The following is a 21030-nucleotide window of genomic DNA, read 5'->3' on the forward strand; positions in this document are numbered from 1 at the left end:
GTTTGCATTTCAATCATTTTTAAACTCGTTTAAACCCACTGAGTGAGGCGTCTTTAATTATGTAAAAGAAATAAAACAATAATGTGCAGAAATTAGTTTTGTATTTTAACTAGAAGGTCCTGGGTTCGATTTCGAGGTCCTTTCTGTGTGGAGTTTGCATGTTCTCCCTGTGTCTGTGTGGGTTTACTTTGGGTGCTCTGGTTTCCTTCCACAGTCCAAAGACAACTAGATATAATAGAAATTGACCTGAGACCCCACTGAGGACCCAGTGTGTGTGTGTGTGTGTGTGTGTGTGTGTGTGTGTGTGTTTGTTCTGTAATGTGCTGGTGACCACTGGAGGCCCCACTGAGGACCCACTGAGACCCTGACCAGGTTAAAGCAATAGTAAAACAGTCAGTGAATGATTTAATACCAGACAGCACTGTGTTCTGCTTTGTGCTGATGACGATTTGGTTTGGACTGAGTGTGTGTGTACAGACTGATCCTGGCGTCTAACAGTGTGTGTGTGTGTGTGTGTGTGTGTGTGTGTGTGTGTGTGTTTGTCTCTATATGTTGATTAAATCTTGGTTAAGGACATGTAATACTGACGAAACAGACTCTCCAGTCCAGAACGTTCCTGATTAAAATGCCTCACGTTACCAAATTTTACATGTTCTGTTGTATCCAGATTCCAGACGTTGCTGAGATGTTTCCAGAGGTTGTTGCAAAGCGCCACGATTAAAAGACATGTTGTGACATTAAACGTTCAGCATAGACGGGATGTACCGCAGAACATCTGAAATACTAAAATAACAGGAGATGAATAGTACCAAGCTGATGTGCTGTCAGGATCTGGATTAATGATCTAATAGTCGTGTTATTGTCTTTTGCCCAAACAAATCATTAAAAAAGTCTCTGATCAGCCATAACATTACAACCACCTCCTTGTTTCTACACTCACTGTCCATTTTATCAGCTCCACTTACCATATAGAAGCACTTTGTAGTTCTACAATTACTGACTGTAGTCCATCTGTTTCTCTACATGCTTTCTTAGCCCCCTTTCACCCTGTTCTTCAATGATCAGGACCACCACAGAGCAGGTATTATTTAGGTGGTGGATGATTCTCAGCACTGCAGTGACACTGGTGGTGTGTTAATGTGTGTTGTGCTGGTATGAGTGGATTTTTAAACACCTCACTGTCACTGCTGGACTGAGAATAGTCCACCAACCAAAAATATCCAGCCAACAGCGCCCCGTGGGCAGCGTCCTGTGACCACTGATGAAGGTCTAGAAGACGACCAACTCAAACAGCAGCAATAGATGAGCGATCGTCTCTGACTTTACATCTACAAGGTGGACCGACTAGGTAGGAGTGTGTAATAGAGTGGACAGTGAGTGGACACGGTGTTTAAAAACTCCATCAGCGCTGCTGTGTCTGATCCACTCATACCAGCACAACACACACTAACACACCACCACCATGTCAGTGTCACTGCAGTGCTGAGAATCATCCACCACCTAAATAATACCTGCTTTGTGGGGGTCCTGTGGGGGGTCCTGACCATTGAAGAACAGAGAAACAGATGGACTACAGTCAGTAATTGTAGAACTACAAAGTGCTTCTATATGGTAAGTGGAGCTGATAAAATGGACAGTGAGTGTAGAAACAAGGAGGTGGTTTTAATGTTATGGCTGATCGGTGTATATATACATTCTAATTGTGCTGAAGCTCAGTGGAAGGTTATTCTTTACCGTCATGGTTTTATGAACATCGTACCTGAGGACGCTCGTGTAGATGATTGGTTCCTCTGTCTACTGGTCTACAATTGAGCTTATATAGAATTTTAATATTTCATATTTATTTGCGAAGTGGCAGCAAAATGTCATTATGTTGGTAATGACGTGTTGCGGTAATGACAATTTTTTACTTTTTTAAAGAAAAAAACTAGCTAGGCCATGGATTTGCTAAAGCTAGTCAACAGCTAGTACAAGATGCACTTTAAATACATATAAATAATGTGTATATATATATTTTTTTTTGGTAAAGTACTGCCATACTGATGTAAATGGTAATGACGCTGAATAAATATACTCTTATGATCTTATGATGTACTCTTAATACATTATTAAATTATTCACATTTCCAGACATTAAAATGTTCATCTTCTCTCATGGCTGGCATGTGCTTCCTTGTGAGTCTTTGTTTCCATGGTTACAACATAAACAAGTGTTACCTTCAAATGATTCCCTACAGAAACCGTACACTGCTGCGGTAATGACGATAATGCTGGGGACAGTAATATATTGCTCAAAAATATGCATAGGTTGTACAAATATGAAAAAAAAAATACATTTAGTTTATTTTTAAGTTATTATAAAACTCATATTGTGATTTTTATAATGAATTGATCACTTTTTAGCATTTTATTAGAGCAGAGAAGTTTTAAAGTCTGGGTTGGGGACAAGGCCAAAGTAGCAAAATATTGATGTTTAAATCATCATAAAAAATGGAAATCATCATTATTTTGATATGTAATTTTTTTTTTAGTGATGCAATGAATGATCTTTTTAATACCTAAAATATTTGTTTTGTAATAAAGTATTTTTACACAAATTTATAACCTAGGGATGTAAAAGTTCCCCCAATTGAAGAATCACCCGTATACATTCAGGCCGAGAATCATCTCGCAACCCCTTCCAGTTTTGGCGTCCCACCGGGGTCACAACCCCCAGTTTAAAGCAAGGTCCTGGGTTAGTTTGCATGTTCTCCCCGTGTCTGCGTGGGTTTCTTTCCACAACCCAAAGACGTGCAGTCACTGTCAGGATAATAAAAGGTACAGGACTCGGACTCGCAGGCTGAGGAACAGCTTCTTCCCAAGAGCAGTGACCTCCATCACTCCCTCTGTACACCCCCACCCAAGAAATCAATAATACTGGAGATTTTCTGACTAAATCAGACCTGGAAAAATTCATCCACGTCTCTATTTTCAGCAGAATTTACTACTGCAGGGGCCCGATACCATTTTTTGTTAGAAATTAAATAAAAGTTGACTCGCTATTATTTAGTTTTTGGATGCAGTTCCTGATGTGAACACTGGGCGCCGCTGTTACACAAAATCAGTCTGAAATGCTTCATTAACGACGTTACACTTGAATTATTATTATTTATTCATTCGTTGTGTTTTACTCGTTTGTTTTACTTGTTCAGGGTCGCGGTGAGTGCAATTCACCGGGCAAAAGGCAGAAAACACACCAGACAGGTCGCCAGTCCATCAAAGGACAAACACACACACATTCAAACAAGCCTAGAGCAATTTCGTACCTCCAATTAGAATAGTATAGAAACATTATTTGTCATTGTACATAGTACTACAGAATACTGTGTGTGGTTCTTCTCAACATACACCAATCAGCCATAACTTTAAACATGCTGCATGCAGAGAAACAGATGGACTACAGTCAGTAATTGTAGAACAAAAAGTGCTTCTATATGGTAAGTGGAGCTGATAATATGGACAGTGAGTGTAGAAACAAGAAGGTGGTTTTAATGTTATGGCTGATCATTGTAAACGAATCATATAAGAAGAAAAACAACACAGAGAATGCAAACTCTGCATCTGGGAATCAAACCCAGGACCTTCTTGCTGTGAGGTGACAGTGCCACCCACTTGGCACCACTGTTAATGCCAGCTCTAAAGAAATTCCAAAGAATTATTTGAAGCACGCTGAGAAAACAACCGTGTGTGATTTATTTGATCAGGAAACAGTTGCTGTAATGACGGAGGGTAATGATGTTTGTTTTAGATAGAATCGGAGTTTACGACACGCTATCAGAGGTAGATTATCAGTCATGCAAATAAAAAGGACACGGAATTGTTAGGAATCAGCTTTTCTTTATTGCTTTATTACTTTATTACTTGTATTACAGAGGCCTGTCACTGCACATATTTTACTACATCTGGTTCCCAACAAGAAAAGTGTATCTGTGTGTGTGTGTGTGTGTGTGTGTGTTTGTGTATATGTATGTATGTGTGTTTGTGTATATGTATGTATGTGAGTTTGAGTGTGTGTGTGTGTGTTTGTGTATATGTATGTATGTATGTATGTATGTGTGTCAGCGTTTGATTGTGTTTGTGTATATGTATGTATGTGTGTTTGAGTATCTGCGTGTATATGCGTGTGTGTCTGTGTATATGTATGTATGTGTTTGTGTTTGAGTGTATCTGTTTGTATATGTGTGTGTGTGTATGTATGTGTTTGTTTTTAGCTGTGTCTGTCTGTAGTTGTGTATCTGTATTTTTGTGTTTGTGTGAGTATTTGTGTGTATGTGTGTGTTTGTTTGTGTATATGTACGTATGTGTGTCTGTGTTTGAGTCTGTGTTTAGGTGTGTGTGTAGTTGTGTATCTGTATTTATGTGTGTTTGTGTGAGTATGTGTATGTATATGTAATTTATTATTTGAATCATTACCTCTGTATTTGTTTTAATTTATAAAGAACTTAATAAACACAGTGTATTAAAATAGACTTGCCCGTGACAGGATGTGAAGTAAAAATATCATTAGTCATTAGATCATTAGTGGTGACTGTGAACCACCGGTAAGGTAAAGTACACAACGGTTTGGAAGTGTTAAGTCATACTCTAGTCCTACAGTATTTTAGGTGTAGCTGCTGCTGTTGTTTTTATTATTTTCTATATTAGAACAAGAAGTAAGAGTTTAAAAGTATGAAAGAAGTGAAATGACACATTGGCCACAAAATTATGGAACTATCTTACATTTCAGATTCTTTAAAATGTCCAAATGTTTGTGCAGCATGTGTAGAATGTCCTTTAACTTTGTAGCTTCTGACTTCTCTGTGCCCGTATTAAAACGACTAGCAACACCGAACTCTAGAAGCTCAGTAGATATTTTACACACATCCTAATCAGATACGTTCACAACATACGTACACTTTAAACAACTGTCTGTACATGGAACAGTGGTCTCTTTGCGCAGGTCATATAGGGAACCCGAACTGTCACTCACTCATTCACTTTCTTTACCGCTTATCCAATTAGGGTCGGAGGAGGGGGTGCTGGAGCCTATCCCAGCTTTTCAATGGACGCAAGGCACACAGTAACACCCTGGACGGGGCGCCAGTTTATCGCAGGGCAGACACGCACACCCATTCACCTACAGGGCAATTCAGTGTCTCCAATTAACCTGACTGCACGTCTTTGGACTGTGGGAGGAAATCGGAGCTCCCGGAGGAAACCCACACAGACACGGGGAGAACATGCAAACTCCGCACAGAAAGGCAAGAACCCAGGACCTTCTTGCTGTGAGGCGACAGTGCTACCCACCGAGCCATCGTGCCACCTCATGCTGAAATATGTTGGACGGTTAGTTTTATTTAAACAATCCACACGCTCTGCCAGCTTCTTCTTATCGTTTACATTCGGTGTGTGTTGTACAGCGCCCCCTGTTGACGACGTAAATCCGGTGCAAACGCAAACACGGCAGGTTGGAACTACTCTGGATTAAATATTCCGCTCTGTGATCGCTCTGTTGTTGATTTAAAGTGAATAAAGAAGCGGACATAACAGATAAAACCTAAAGTGTATAAAGAAATCGGGTGTTCCAGCAGCACAAAGGCCGAAAACACGTCAAACTGGTTCTGGATTTATTAAATCATACTCAGACTAATCCTTTAATATCTCGTCCAGGTGCTCAACCCTATCAAAAGCTGTTTGTGCAAGAAACACAAAACACATGGTTTAAACCGTACCGGTGTTGTCGAGTCGAGGGATCAAAGACGACCGGGGTTCCACCGAAAGTGTGTCAGGAGCATCGAACGCGGCCGACTGAGGTGATAAGAGGCGCGGAACAAAATATTATAATAATAATATTCATGGTCTGTTTTACCACTGCATTGTCCTGGTCAGGGTCACAGGGCAACACACACACCCACACTCACACACACACCTAGGTTGACTTTAGTAGCTCCAGTTAACCTGACTGCACGTCTTTGGACTGTGGGTGGTAACCGGAGCTCCCGGAGGAAACCCACACCGACTCGGGGAGAACATGCAAACTCCACACAGAAAGCACCCGGGCCGCTCCACCTGGGAATCGAACCCAGGACCTTCTTGCTGTGAAGCCACCCTTATAATATCTTCAGGAAGCCAAAAACAAACAAAATAATGTGATGTGTTTCTTTTTGTTTGTGTGTTTGTTTATTTAGTTGTTTTTGGTTAATTCAGTCACAGAGACCATGACCAGTATCAAACACTGTGGAAATCTTAAGTGTTAGGTGTGTGTACAAGTAGCATGAGAGCATTTTAGCATTTCTATGCAGCGCATAAATCATACGGCGAAAAACATCCCTTACAAAATCCTGTAGTATTCAGTACACACTGGTCTGACTGGGCTAACTGGATCTCGTTAATGGAAATACGCTCATTACACAACACAGCTTGTGGCAAAAGTTGCAGACAGTTGAGTAGAGCAGGAGAATTAGATTCATTTTTTAAGAAAGAGATGTACAGTATTTTTTATTTAAATCGGCCACTAGTCTGCTGGGTGGGAAAAGACCGGAGTAAAAAGTGGGCGAGGTCTTCGAGGCCGTGTAAGGACCCTGGTTAGTTGCCCGAGGCGCCTGTACAGAAGTGGAGGAACGTGGAGATCAGCGCGTGACTCTCCATGAGCGAGACCGACCTCACGCGCCGATACACTGAAGTACAGGCGAATAAGAAGGGGTAGGTGGAGCGCACACGCATCGAAGGGAGGGCGTGCCAGGAGAATATACCCTCCTAATACACCATCGGGGTCTCCAGCAGAGGAAGAAGAACTGGGTATGACTAAACTGGATGAAAATGCAAAAAAAAAAAAGTAAAATATGAAATAGAGTCGCTGGAACACAACCACTGAGATCCGGAGATTCAAGAATCTGGGGTTCGAATCTTAGAGGTGCTATCGGACAATTGGGCGTCCTGGCGGGGGACAGTTTAGCCATTAGTAGGTGCACTTGTCAGTGCGCTCTCAGTTCAGGTCCCAAGCCCGGATAGAAATAGGAAGGCTGTGTAAGGAAGGACATCCAATGTAAACACTGTGCCGAATCAAACATGCAGACGAACGATGCGCTGTGGCGACGCCTAACAGAGCTGCAGAAAGGAATCATTTATAATAAACAAAATAATAAATAGGATCAGCTGTTCTAACAATGATTAAACTAATAAAGAAATAATATAAATTTCATCTTCTGTTCTTATGCGATTAGTTTATTAATTGGGCTTTTAAATGAAATGAAAATCATGTTATAATGTGAAACTAACGTCATCATGCACGACGAGTAGTGCGATATCGATACTAATACCGATACTTTTTAATAATTCAGGTAGATGCATCTTCAAATTGCTAAATCCGAATGAATTTTAATGACATTTATGTGTATTATTGTAATACATTTTTTGGAAGTAGCAGCTCTCAGTAAGGTTGTAAATAAATTCAGTTGTTTAAAGCGGTTCCGATTTCTTGTTTCTGGTGCTTTACGTTCTCACAACGTTACCATCATGGCGTATCACCACCAAGCGGTTAACTCATACCACATAGTTGTGTTTGCTGGGTGAATACATTTGTACATGTTTAATAGTGACCCAATATACTGTATGTGTCCTTGTTAATTTAAAATAAAAAATCGATGCTATTCTGTTTACATGTATAAGCACAAAGTCAAAAGAAAAGAGCACTAATTCACCACAACACGGAATAACAGCCTCACTACGCGCTCCGATTCATGTGCGTAAGGTGCGTCCGTACTTACTTTACGTACATATAGTTTACACTATCATTTCCATAAAATCGCCACTATTTCTGTATCTGCAAAGCAAAGTATTTAAAACCTTCAATCTTCCAATGCCTACTAATGTACTGATGTGTGTTAGGATTTTAACAACGTAACAACATGACGGTACCACAACAAAACCCAGCAGAGCCGGAGGGGAGGAGCGGGGTGTGTATGTAAGATGTGAGAGGAGCGAGTCTATACAGACATGATCTTTACTTACTGGCGAAACGGGAGAAACGTGCTGAATGTAGCGGAGAAAAAGTAAAACTAAAGTATCGATCCCATCACACTAGTATCGATCCCATACCAATACCAACGCTGGTATCGATAATATCGATATTTGGATCGATCCGCCCACCACTAATGACGAGTATAAAACCCTAATTTAGACCCAAGCCAGTTGCCAGATCTTTTTGTCTAGATCTGTTTTTTTGTGCATTTCCACTGATTGTCCACCCAATTTAGTCGTATCCAGTTCCCCGATCACATGTGCAGTAGCCGACGTATCTAAAAGCTCATGTGTGGTGCCTGTGCACAAATCAGCAAATGAACTGGCATAAATTCTGCAACTATTAATCCGTCCACAGTTTTGACGCACATAATCATAAAAATCAATTTCACACATGAGCGGTTCGCCCCGTTAGACCGGCGTTTGTACTCAGACGGGAAGACGAACTTTTATTTTCTTTTAGCGATAAACATTAAACGCAGCGGTTTGCCACGATTTATTGCAACCCGATGAATACTAACGAGGCGGTCCTTCGACGATACGACCGTGACGTGACCCAGTCGAGGCTGTGACTTGTGCCAAACGAATGCACGTTAGATCCGGAGCTCGCGAGAGTTTCGTCGTTTATTGGTGGAGTTTTGGCTCGAGGTTTAGAGACTGGGCATAAACGCTCCGTCAATAATTTTGTCAAACAAAACAGACAGTACTAGGTCGATACACTACATGGTCAAAAGTATTTGGACACCCGGCCAGGAGAGCGACTTCTGTGTGATCTTTTTCGCTAGAACAGCAGCCGCTCTTCTGAGGAGTAAGGCTTCTTACAAGCTGTCTGTGTATGGGAATTTGTGCCCATTCAGTCATTCCAGAGCTGTTCAGTGTGACTGCTAGAACTTGGTTTGTGCACAAGTAGACAGTCGTCCTGAAACATGCTGAAAAGGGCCTTCCCTAAACTGTTTCTACATATAAAAGTCAAAAGCATGTCATTTCCTTTTGTTATACGATTAATTTATTACACGGTAGGGGCGGCACGGTGGCTCAGTGAGTAGCACTGTCGCCTCACACCACGAAGGTCCTGGGTTTGAATTTTAGGTGGAGCGGCCCAGGTCCTTTCTGTGGAGTTTGCATGTTCTCCCCATGTCTGTGTGGGTTTCCTCCGATTGCTCCGGTTTCCCCCCCACAGTGCGAAGACATGCAGTCAGGTGAACTGGAGATACAAAATTGTCTGACTGTAACCAAAGTGTGTAAACATGACATTAAAATCCTAATAATAATAAATAAATAATAAATAAACCACGTTAGCAGTCGGTGTGGCTGAAAACAGGCGTCCCAACAGAAAACACTCACAGCTTCATCTTTCAACGAGACGTTTAATTTAATACGACAAATAAGTTACATAAATATAGAAAATAAGGCTAATAAAATATAATAAGTTAGACGGGAGTCACTGAGGACAGCCAGATTCGGGATGGGGTGGTGGGGGGTCCTTTCAATATTTCTATAGAAGCCATCTGCCGAAGCCCCGTGTTCCGTCTGGGTCTCTCTCGGCCCTTTCTCTTTTCGGGCCCCCTCCTTCTCCACCCATCTGTGTTGGAACAGCTGAAGCGGATCCCATCACGGCAGCTGTGAAGGATTACGGACGAGAAAACCGACGAAAGATCCCAGCAGATAGAAAAAATCCCAGTCTGTGAAGCACCCGGTAACGAGGAAGCGCCGCTCTCTTATTCCTACACGGCGACGCCTCCGATCGGTCAGTGATCCGGCTCTACGTTAACGCTGGTGCGCTGTCTTCAATAACCGTGGCTCGACTTCGTTACTCCTGACCCCTGTCGAGGTCTCTTCAGGGCATCTCCTCCCCCGAAAGTCTCCTCCAGGACTTTATCTGTCTGTGATGTGAGGAAGACAGAAGAGAGAGAACACATTAATACAGGAGCAGATGTTTATAGGACAGATTTTATTTCATGTTCCGGGTGACCTCCAGACTTTTAACCTAATCTTAGATTTCACATCTGTACCGCAGGATCAGTTACCCCCCCCCACCCCCCCCCCCACCCCCCCACCCCCCACAACAAACCCCTCAAAACTCACAGCTTATTTACAATGCATGTCCAAAAAAAGCTTTTTTTTTCTTCTATTTTCTTTCAGTGCAATATTAGTTAAGCTTCTTTAATGAAGTCATGTTATTTCTTGTAATTTTTCTACATCTTTACATTTCTATTTTTTGTTTTGAATAAATATGTATATATAACTTTATATCTCTATTTTCTTGCTGCTGTAACATTGTAAATTTTCCCCTGTGGGATAATAAAAGGATTTTCTTATCTTATAAGAAAATAATCTTATCTTATTAATCTTAACTTATCTTCTTTTCTCTTATCCTCTCTTCTCTTAAGTTAACGTATCTTATCTTGTCTTATTTTATTTTAACTTAACTTGTCTTAACTTGTCTTAATTTACCTTAACTTAATATATTTTCTCTTCTCTTAACTTCTCTTGACTTAACTTCTCTTTTCTTCTCTTCTCTTGTCTTAATTTATCTTATCTTCTCTTATTTCATGTGTTAATATTATTGAACATCCATTCCTGCATTTCAGGCCTCCATGATGTTTCAAATAAAGTCAATACAGGGGCAATTTAGGGTGAATAATGAGGTAAAAAATAAATAAATAAATAAATAATGATGTAACTTTGGAATGAAAGCAGCATCCAGGAAAGGCTAAGTCTCTGAGGATCTTCAGTTTGTCCACAAATGCGTGAGAAAATTATTAAAGAAGGATCGGAAGCAATTTGTATATTTCTCCCTCTACCGTGCATAATATCATTAAACCATGCAAGGATTTCTGAGGGCCACCAAATCTGAACAAGCATGATGTCCACTCCCTCAGGCGCACCGCTTTACCATCCCAACTTGTTTTGGAAATGTGTTGCAGGTCTGAATGCAGGAGTGGATGTTTATTAATATTAACACGAAACATGAAATTAATATTTTGGGTTCAATCTGTCTGCAATCAAATAAAAACCAAAGTAAATGGAAGTAACACTGCGCTTTTGTTGGGGTTGTACACTTCTGGGCAAGAAAATTGACCAAAATTAGATTATTATGTAAATAAAGTATTTGGACACCTGACCATGAGCTTGTCGGACGTCCCACTATTAAAATAAAGCGACCTCTGTGTGATCGTTTGTGACCTTCTCACAAAACAGCTGTGTCTGTGTATGGGAATTTGTGCCCATTAAGTCAAAATATGACAGTATTTGTAAGGCTGGGTACTGATGCTGATGTGTTGTTTGTGCACAGGGGCACAGTCGTGCTGGAACATGCTGGGAAAGGGCCTTCCCTAAACTGTTGCTGCATATAAAAGTTATTTATATCCTTGATTCATGAACCTGTTAGTGACTGTTGTTGCTGAAACACGAATTCCAAATGTAGAAGAGATCTTTTCTTCACACACCGTGTCCGTCTCTTTGTTCTGTGTTTGTACCTGCGTTCCTTCACCCGCCTTCTTTGTTTCCGCTTTGAACTTGCACGCAGCGCGTCGGCACCCTGTTATTACAGTTTGTACTCGGCGTTGTGGTGGCATTAGCTCATGATAGGTAGTCATGGACTAACAGGTGAAGAAATGGACCGATTGCGCAAGAGCATCGAAACAATCTCCTTAAGATCTTTAAGATCTCAGACGAGGAGGAGCGCGTCGACGGTGAGGCGCGCGTGTCGCAACACGTGTTTACACAACGCTGGAATAAACGTGTGACTGTAAAGACGGGACGGTACAAACCGATCAGCGTCTCAGAGTGTCCTGTGTACTGATGTGTCCCTGTCTCGTATAACGCAATAACAACGACTACTCACACGTTGCATCCTGGTAAAATCCTCTCCGACCGTCTCCGGAAGATCATCTTCTTCAGGAATCCCGGCAGTGGCAGGTTCAGTTGGTTGTTCCTGGGCCTGCTGTCGGAAAACAAAACACACGCAGTGTTAGTAATGCTAAATAAATCATATCTCATAACCGCTGCAGTTACGACCTCTGCTGGCCGATCGAGGCGCTGCAAAGAGACAGGGGATAACGGAGATCAGTGCGAACCTGTCAGGTGCAGGTGGAAAGAAGCACATGTGGAATACAATCAGGGAACTGGATAGGACTAAATTGAGAGAAATATTGGTGGAAGGTTGCCGGTTCAAACCCCACCACTGACAAGTGCTTAGTCATAACTGTAAGTCGCTTTGGTTAAAAGCGTCTCCTAAATGCCGCAAAGGAGAGAAAGGAGAAGGAACCTGGACTCAGTGAGTATACAAAAGTAAAAAGGAAAAAGTAGATAAGAAACTAAAGCCCCACTGCCCAGATCAGACCACTCTAAATTAAGTTAATGAACTATAAAGAAAATGAGTTGGAACTCATGAGGAGTCACTGAAGCCTCTGAGCCTGTTGCAGAAGCTGATGTTAATTAATCAATCGATGAATTGATTGAGCTCTGCTATTGGTCGGCTGGGCGCCCCCTAGCTGGCACGATCGGCAGTGCAGACGGCGCAGCAGACAAAACTAGCTACTAAAGTCTGCTGGGTGGGAAAAGACCGGACTTAAAAGAGGGCGGGGTCCTTGACGCAGTGTAAGGACCCTGGTTAGTAGCCTGAGGCACCTGTACAGAAGTGGAGGAACGTGGAGATCAGCGAGTGACTCTCCATGCGTGAGACCGGCGTCCGAATAAGAGGGCACGCATCGGAGGGAGGGCGTGTCAGGAGAATATACCCTCCTCATAAACCATGGTGGTCTCCAGCAGAGGAATCAGACCAAAGTGGACCTTCTCAGTAGTAAATCTAACGAGGCGCATCGGGGGCGCTATTCAGTAGCAGGGACTGTCAGTCTGATCAGGATTGTATACAGACTATTAAACACACATTTCAGTGCTTACCACTGGAGTTGTGTTGGTAACGACCCCGGCGCTCCGGTGCTCTGGATCTCCTCCTCATCCTCCTGGTTCTCTACGATGCTGTTCCACAGGCGGTTGTTGACGTACAGCGCGTCCTGCAGCGTGAGTCCGTCCCGCACGCAGGAGCTCTGCCGGCACACCGGGCAGCGGATGCTGATCATGTCTTTATTCTTCTGTGCTATCCGGTTTAGGCAGGGGTCACAAAACGTGTGGTTGCAGTAGAGCACCCTGGGAACGTGCTTGCTCTTGGAGTAGTGCTCCAGGCACACACCGCACTCGGGTTCTTCAAACAGGACCATGGCGCTTGGCACAGGAAACACCAACGCAGGAAATCTACCCAGAGAAAGGTTCAAACCGTGCAGGAACCGTGGAAGATCCGAGTGGAACTCTGTCTAGATCCTCCTTACTGGAACACTCCACTGATTCCTTTTCTTGTTCTGCTTTCTGTGAGAAAAAAAACAAATATTTATTTTTTAATATCCGTATTTTATTGACACCAGAAAAGGAACGTCTTGTGCAAATCGTTCAATTAAAATGTAACTGCTGCAGTTACGACCCCTGCTGGCTGACCGATGGTGCTGCACTGAGACTGTGAATAATGGAGATCAGTGCGTAACTCTCCGTACGCGATACGGATCTCCATACATTTACATTTGCAGCATTTAGTGGACGCTTTTATCCAAAGCAACTTACAATTATCACTGAACACAACTCAAGCAATGGAGGGTTAAGGGCCTCGCTCAGGGGCAGTCACAGTCACTTCTCATAAGAGCAGCAGTTGTTCTAGCTGTAAACTGTGCCGTCCGACCAGCTCTCTGTCAGGTGTCCGAATACTTTTGGCCGTATAGCGTATAGTATAGCGTATCCGCTCTGGATTAAGCGCCCGTCGAATCATAATCAGCATTCAGGAGCAGATGGCACGGCTGGCATCTGTCCCTCCGCCACGGTGTTTACCATGATAATACCGAATTCAGACCCGGGCCTGCTGACCACCTGTCAGTCCAGAATTATTCATCTCACCCTGAGCCTCGGGGGAAGCTCTGACCCCTCAGGGTCGCTCAGCCGGAAAATATCGGAGGGTGAACCTGCTTTAGAAAAGCCGTGACCTGCTACTGCAGTTCTGCAGGACTGGAGATAAAACGATCACATCGAGCTGGAATTATTCAATAATAAAATCATCCAAGTGTGTTTCAGTTGTGTGTTGTCTCATTTTTGTGACATAATATTCGCTAAAAAGCTTTAAAACGACGATAAAAAACTAAAATGAATAAATAAACACATAAATAAATGAATAATAAATAAACTTACATAATTGAGTTACTCAAATTGTAAAGAGTTCAAACAAAAATAAATAATTTATTGTCATTAAAGGGTAAATTTTTTTGTTTTTTTATTTTACAACTTATTTGTTTACTAGATATTTATACAGTATTTATATTCATTTATTCAGTCTGTCTGTTTCACCTCAGCTTTATCCTAGTCAGGGTCGTAGTAGGTCTGATTCATTGGGCGAAAGGTAGGAAACACACATTATTATTACTGTTATTATTATTATTGATTGATATTATTATTTATTAATATTATTATTAATATTATTATCAATATTGATGTTTATATTCATATCATTATTACTATTATTATTATTAATAATATTATTATTACTATTATTATTATTGTATTATTATTATTATTAATATTATTATTACTCTTATTATTAATATTCTTATTATTAATATTATTATTACTGTTATTATTATTATTAATATTAATATTATTATTCATATTATTATTATTACAAACACTTTATGACTGTATGTGGTACAATATTGCCAAAGCGACAGGTAAAAAACCTTTGGGACGGTGGAATCCTAGTGGGTAGAATTATGGGTTACTAACTAGAAAATTAAGGGTTTGAATCCGGGCTCTACCATGCAGCCACTGTCGGGCCCTTGAGCAAGTCCCTTAACCTTTTGGATCCTGGGGTGTCGTACAATGACTGACCCTTTGCTCTAATGTGCACGTTTATATTTATTACAAATGCAGACGTTCCATCTGCTTTGGATTATTGGGGGAGGAATTACTTGCAATCAGAAGGTCACCTCTGTTGGGGCCCTTGTGCGAGGCCCTTAATTCTCAATTGTGCAAATTGTATTCAGACATAAATTTAGATAAAGTGTCTGCTGAAAGAGGTGAATGTACAAAACAAGTTTCTACAAAACAAGTAATAAAACATATTGTAGGTCAATCTTTATTCAGGGTGAGTTCTGAGGTTTGCAAAAGTAAAAGAACAAGATGCTGCACAGTCGATTTATTTTTCTACACATTAAATGCTGATCACATGAAAATAAAATGCAAAACTAAACTGTCCGAGATTCTTCACAGTTTGCTTGTCAGGCAGGTTAAATTTAGTGCATCATTAAGCTGTCTGCTTCACAAAAAGATGAATGAAGAGAATGAGAAGAATGGAGCACTTACAGACGAGTGATCCTTCCAGTTCCAGTTCCAGTCTGTCTGTCAGGCTGGTGCTCGTTCTTCTCCTTGTGCAGACGTGTGTGTGTGTGTGATGAGTGTGAGAGGAAGAACCAGTTCTGGAGTCGCTCTGACACACTGGTGCGTTTTTAAAGGAGGTGGTGAAGATCGGCCAGGTTCAGCCGAAAGTAGAAGGGGAGGTCTCTGTTTCCCAGAAGCCACCGGCTGCCTTTGTTGAGCTTGTCAGACGGAGGCAGGTGGAGTGTGTATGTGTGTGTGTGTGTTGGGGGTTGGTATACACTGACAGAGTGTGTTTTATGCATACTAATGATCAGACTATTATAGGATGTAAGTATCTGAACCTGCAGCCAGTGCTGGACTTTGAGAAAGTGTTTTCGTGCACCAGACTGACCTATGAGTTACGATCACGATCACGAGAGTCTCATTACAGCAGAGTGTGTAAAAACATCCGTGAGTCAGTAATCAGATTTCTGAGGAAGCAGCACAATCACCTTCAGTGAAACACTTTGCTTTCCAGTGGAAGGTTTGGTCAGTGTGGCAGTAATAAAGGTTCATTTATTTACTTACAAAGAAACAAAGAGTTTAACTCGGCAAAACAGGTTACTAAACAAATACTAAAGAAATATTAAGTACTACATATAGAGTAAAGATCAAACAAAGAAATGTTTTATCTGCTCGACTTATCTGCTTCGATTTCATTTATTAATAAACATCCGTTCCTGCATTTCAGGCCTGCAACACATTCCAAAAAAAGTTGGGACAGTAAAGCATTTACCACTTTTTAATGTTGCCGTTCCTTTTCACCACTTAAGAGGTTTTGGCACCGAGAAGACCGAGTGATTTAGTGTTGTCTCGTTCTTCCTGCAAACACGTCTTAAGATGTGCAGCGGTACGGGGTCGGTACAGGTCAGGACTGCAGGCAGGCCGGTCCAGTACCCGTACCCTCTTCTTCCACAGCCACGCTTTTGTAATGTGTGCAGCAGGTGGTTTTGCATCATCTTGTTGAAAAATGCTGGACGTCCCTGATTTGGTAAAGACGACGTCTTGAAGGCAGCACATGTCGCTCTAAGATCTCAATGTACTTTTCTGCATTAATGCTGCATCACAGCATATCATGGTGTATGTACTGTATATGTGACATGTGAACATTTATTTTCTATTCCTTATCATTAGTAAAACTCATTTACAGATTAAGAAATGTACATTATCATGATAAGTAAATGAAACTAGTAGTTAAACTACTGATTAGTTCAAATACTGGACCAACAGGTAAACTAACTGTGTACAAATTAAGCAATAGAACACGAGAGGGAGTGTGTTATCGCGAATAACATCACGGCTGTGATTTGGTCGCAGGCATGAGCCGAAGGCGAGTGTCGTAGATCATCACAGCCGTGATGTTATTCGCGATAACACACGACCTCGAGTGTTCTATTGCTTTTATACAACAGTTTTTACAAAATAAAGAAAGAAAATAAATCAAAGAAGCCCTGAATTTCATAATAAATATGCTTTAATATTGACAATACCTTCCGCCAAAAAGTAGTTCCACAACGAATATAAAGTTTAACACTACAAAGCAGACATCCCAAGTTGCAAAAACTCATTTCAGGGAGGTAAGAACAACAAGAAGAAGAAGGCAAGAACCTCCGAAGGGAAAAAAAGAAATAAAAAACCTCTCACACACACCGAAGGATTATGGGTGATAACAGAACTTTTAGGAGCTGCTAATTGGGCTATTAAGCTAACTGTTCACGTTACAAACACATTAAAGGACATACATAGTGCACTAGATTGTGTATCAGATCGCGGATTTATGTTCCCTACATAGTGCACTAGATAGTGAATTAGACAATTGATTTATGTTCCCTACACAGTGCACTAGATTGTGTATCAGATAACGGATTTATGTTCCCTACATAGTGCACTAGATTGTGTATCAGATAACGGATTTATGTTCCCTACATAGTGCACTAGATTGTGTATCAGATCGCGGATTTATGTTCCCTACACAGTGCACTAGATAGTGAATTAGACAATTGGTTTATGTTCCCTACACAGTGCGCTAGATTGTATATCAGATAACGGATTTAAAACGCGATCGGGAATAAAGTCGGTGTCGCCTGCGTGCGCGTTTGTGTGCATGAAACTTGTCGTTACTGGCAACGCGTCAGCGGAGTAATACAGTTGTGGTGTGAAAAGGCCGTGCCGTTATCACCAATATCAGCACGGTTAGAACGCTTCTCAACCAATCAGATTGTGAGGTCGGATGTATAATGTACAATATATAACAATCCTCTCTAATATTACACTATATACCAAACTGTATGTTTTGTTTGGGGTCCCTGAGACCCCGGAGCTTGTTTTTATATCAATATAAAATATTGTTAATTTGCAGTATCACATTAATAAAGTATTAAGACATTTGAAAAAGGCTCAGGATGTTTCGTGAGCTGTTAAAGAAGCTCCGGGGTCTCAGGGACCCCAAACAGAACACAGGGATTAAAGAACCGGTGCATTTAATGTAATTTAAGTGATTATATGGTTACAATTTAAATCGTTTGTTTTATTTTTAATACAGAAAGATTCTAATGTTTATGTACAAACGCTCTCACTATGCAGAAGAATTCTTGTGAATAGAGTGTGAGATGATTTAGGAATGTAGTTTGAACAAACGCCGTGTCAAACAGATAGTTACTACATTCCATTACCGCTTTCCTTAGAATTTTGAAAATGCCGAATTCTCTTGAGCACCTGTCTGTTGCATGAGCCCGTCACGGGTAAAAGACGGCCGTAGGCTAGGACATGCCACCTGCCAGCACCATCTTATCATTTTTTACATTTTATTTTTCATTTTTGCTGCATTTTTTTTTTGTGATAAACGGATAAAAAAAACTTGAGTTTCCAAACATGTCATGGCTGATAGCTCATGCTAATAATAGGCTCCTTTAAAAAGAAAGAGAAATTCTGAGTAAGTGTACGAGCCAGCCAGAACGAAAAAGGAGCTACTGAATCACATCAAGTTCCATAAATTACATTGCTTTGGTTATGTGATGAGTTTCCAAACATGTCATGGCAGATAGCCTACGCTAATGGTAGGCTAAACAACTTTTGAGAACATGTGCATCAGAAAACTGAAGAAAAATCTCATGGAGGAAGATGATGACCACTGAGTAAGTGCACGAGACGGCCAGAACAGAAAAGGAGCTACTGAACCACATTAACACATGTACGTTATGTTACTTCAGTTATGTGACGAGTTTCCAAACATGTCATGGTTAATAGCCTAATGATATGGTCTTCAATGGTACGATCTTCATTTTATCGTTTCATCAAGCACCCAAAGCCTTCTTCTGTTTACCCCTCTAGGAGAACTCTTAAACTATTCAAACTATTGGGTGGGTCCCCCTAGGGGAGGCATACGAAAGGTGCTGGAAGAAAACGCTTTGAACCTACTGTGCTGTTTTGCTTTTAAAAAAATATCCATAAGTGCAATTTTATTATTCACAAATGCATAAATACAAAAGTTATTTCTGCGTTTGGTCAAAACCTGGTTTTTCATCTGCCTGTCCTCAGTCCGGCACAATTCCTGGACGGACGTGTATTCGTCCTCCTTTGGAATTTGCTTGTCGTTGGCCCACAAACACGTCAAAAGAAACGTCTCATATTTGATTGGTTTAAAGCTCCACTCTCCGTGACCACGTCCACCACTTTATTATGGAACATCCGGCACTGAAATGCTGGTTAATGACTAAGTTTTAATAACCGCTCACGCCGTCAACACATCAAAACCAAAAACGCGTCCAGCTCAGAGTGGTCTCTCAGCACCCGACTCATTTGGAAGATTCAGGAAAGATGAATTTTTAAGATTTTTGTACTAAAGTATCAAGTCGAGTCTGAATGTGGTGAGTAGAACCTTCATTAATGTGCTGATTTTATACTGAGTTTAGTTTCATCACAATTACATCAATTAAGGTTTTAATTTTGAGTGCTGTAGAGATGATCCTGACTCCCCACTGTCATGTTCTCCTTTTTAGGGTCTGATGTCCTCCTTCTTGGGGTCTGATGTCCTCGTTTTAGGGGTCTGATGTCCTCCTTTTTGAGGGTCTGATGTCCTTCTTTTTGGGGGTCTGATGTCCTTCTTTTTGGGGTCTGATGTCCTCCATTTTGGGGGTCTGATGTCCTACTTTTTGGGGGTCTGATGTCCTTCTTTTTGGGGTCTGATGTCCTTTTTAGGGTCTGATGTCCTTCTTTTTGGGGTCTGATGTCCTCCATTTTGGGGGTCTGATGTCCTTCTTTTTGGGGTCTGATGTCCTTCTTTTTGGGGGTCTGATGTCCTTCTTTTTGGGGTCTGATGTCCTTCTTTTTGGGGTCTGATGTCCTTTTTAGGGTCTGATGCCCTCCCTTTTGGGATTAGATGTCCTTTTTGGGGTCTGATGGCCTCCTTTTGGGGGGTCTGATGTCCTTCTTTTTGGGGTCTGATGTCCTCCTTTTTAGGGTCTGATGTCCTCCTTTCTGTGATCTGATGCCCTCCTTCTTGGGGTCTGAAGTTCTCCTTTTTTTGAAGTCTGATGCCCTCCCTTTTGGGGTCAGATGTCTTTTTTGGGGTCTGATGGCCTCATTTTTGGGGTCTAATGCCCTCCATTTGGGGTCTGATGTTCTCCTTCTTGGGGTCTGATGTTCTCCTTTTGGGGTCTAATGTCCTCCTTGTTGGGTCTGACGTTCTCCTTTTGGGGTCTATTGTCCTCCTTTTGGGGTCTGATGTCCTCCTTTCTGTGAACTGACACCCTCCTTCTTGGGGACTGATGTCCTTTTTTTTGGAGTTATGGAAGTGGTCACTCTAGGTGGGATTGTTCAAGCTAATTTCCGTCACTAACTTGACTGTTTATGACTCACATAATGAGCTCACATAATCTTGATCATGTTGAGGTAGAACTGATCCAGACTTAATCCTAACCTAGTTTAGTCATCCTGAAAACATTACTGGTGTGTTTTGGGTCTGTGCTCTACTGGAACACTGTGGTGTCGTGTACAGTGTGTACAGCTACAGTAAATATTTCACACAACATGTCCTAATTCTGACAAAACCTGTTTGCAAAACAAATTGGCAGGCTGGCCTCTGCTGCCATCTGTTGATTATTTACTCTGAGGTAGTGAGTCTGTGCAATAGACCACTGATTCAACCCAGTGCTATGATGAATAACACTATTTTTAGAGAGATCTTATTAAAATGTATGTTATATAATTAAGTATATTGAATATTGACTGACTCATATAAAGGCTGCTCCTGTTAGAGGTTGCCATAGCGGATCATTCATCTGTCTTTTAACACTGCTGCCCTTCCTTACACATCCCTCCTATTTATTTGGGCTTGAGACTGGCACTGGGTGCACTGATATGTGCCTCCCCAATGGTTAGGTTCATGTAAGCTGTTTTCAGCTGCAAGGCTTTTACCATATTAATAGAATGCCTTAATTTGTCATATATACATCTATGTATATATCAGCCATAACATTAAAACCACCTCCTTGTTTCTACACTCAATGACCATTTTATCAGCTCCACTTACCATACAGAAGCA

The 21030-nt window shown here is 41.3% G+C and overlaps 1 protein-coding gene across 1 annotated transcript; it reads right to left on the reverse strand.

The window, feature by feature from the left end:
* Positions 1-9404: 9404 nt before the first annotated feature.
* Positions 9405-15548, reverse strand: im:7152348 (uncharacterized protein LOC559250 homolog). The gene is made up of 4 exons (XM_062996497.1): positions 15435-15548; positions 12942-13403; positions 11884-11982; positions 9405-9919 (listed from the first exon to the last, which is right to left on the reverse strand). Exons 2-4 carry the CDS (start codon positions 13256-13258, stop codon positions 9874-9876), a joined length of 462 nt encoding a protein of 153 aa, XP_062852567.1. The 5' UTR covers positions 13259-13403; positions 15435-15548; the 3' UTR covers positions 9405-9873.
* Positions 15549-21030: the final 5482 nt, after the last annotated feature.

Source organism: Trichomycterus rosablanca, chromosome 6 (genome assembly GCF_030014385.1).
Source record: "Trichomycterus rosablanca isolate fTriRos1 chromosome 6, fTriRos1.hap1, whole genome shotgun sequence".
NCBI lineage: Eukaryota > Metazoa > Chordata > Actinopteri > Siluriformes > Trichomycteridae > Trichomycterus > Trichomycterus rosablanca.

Coding starts and splice junctions, on each gene's coding strand:
- im:7152348 (XM_062996497.1), bottom strand. CDS start 13,258: ATGGTCCTGTTTGAAGAACCCGAGTGCGGTGTGTGCCTGGAGCACTAC. Junction 11,983..12,941: donor TTACCAACACAACTCCAGTG/GTAAGCACTGAA, acceptor GTTTTCCGACAG/CAGGCCCAGGAACAACCAAC. Junction 9,920..11,883: donor ATTTTACCAGGATGCAACGT/GTGAGTAGTCGT, acceptor CTCACATCACAG/ACAGATAAAGTCCTGGAGGA.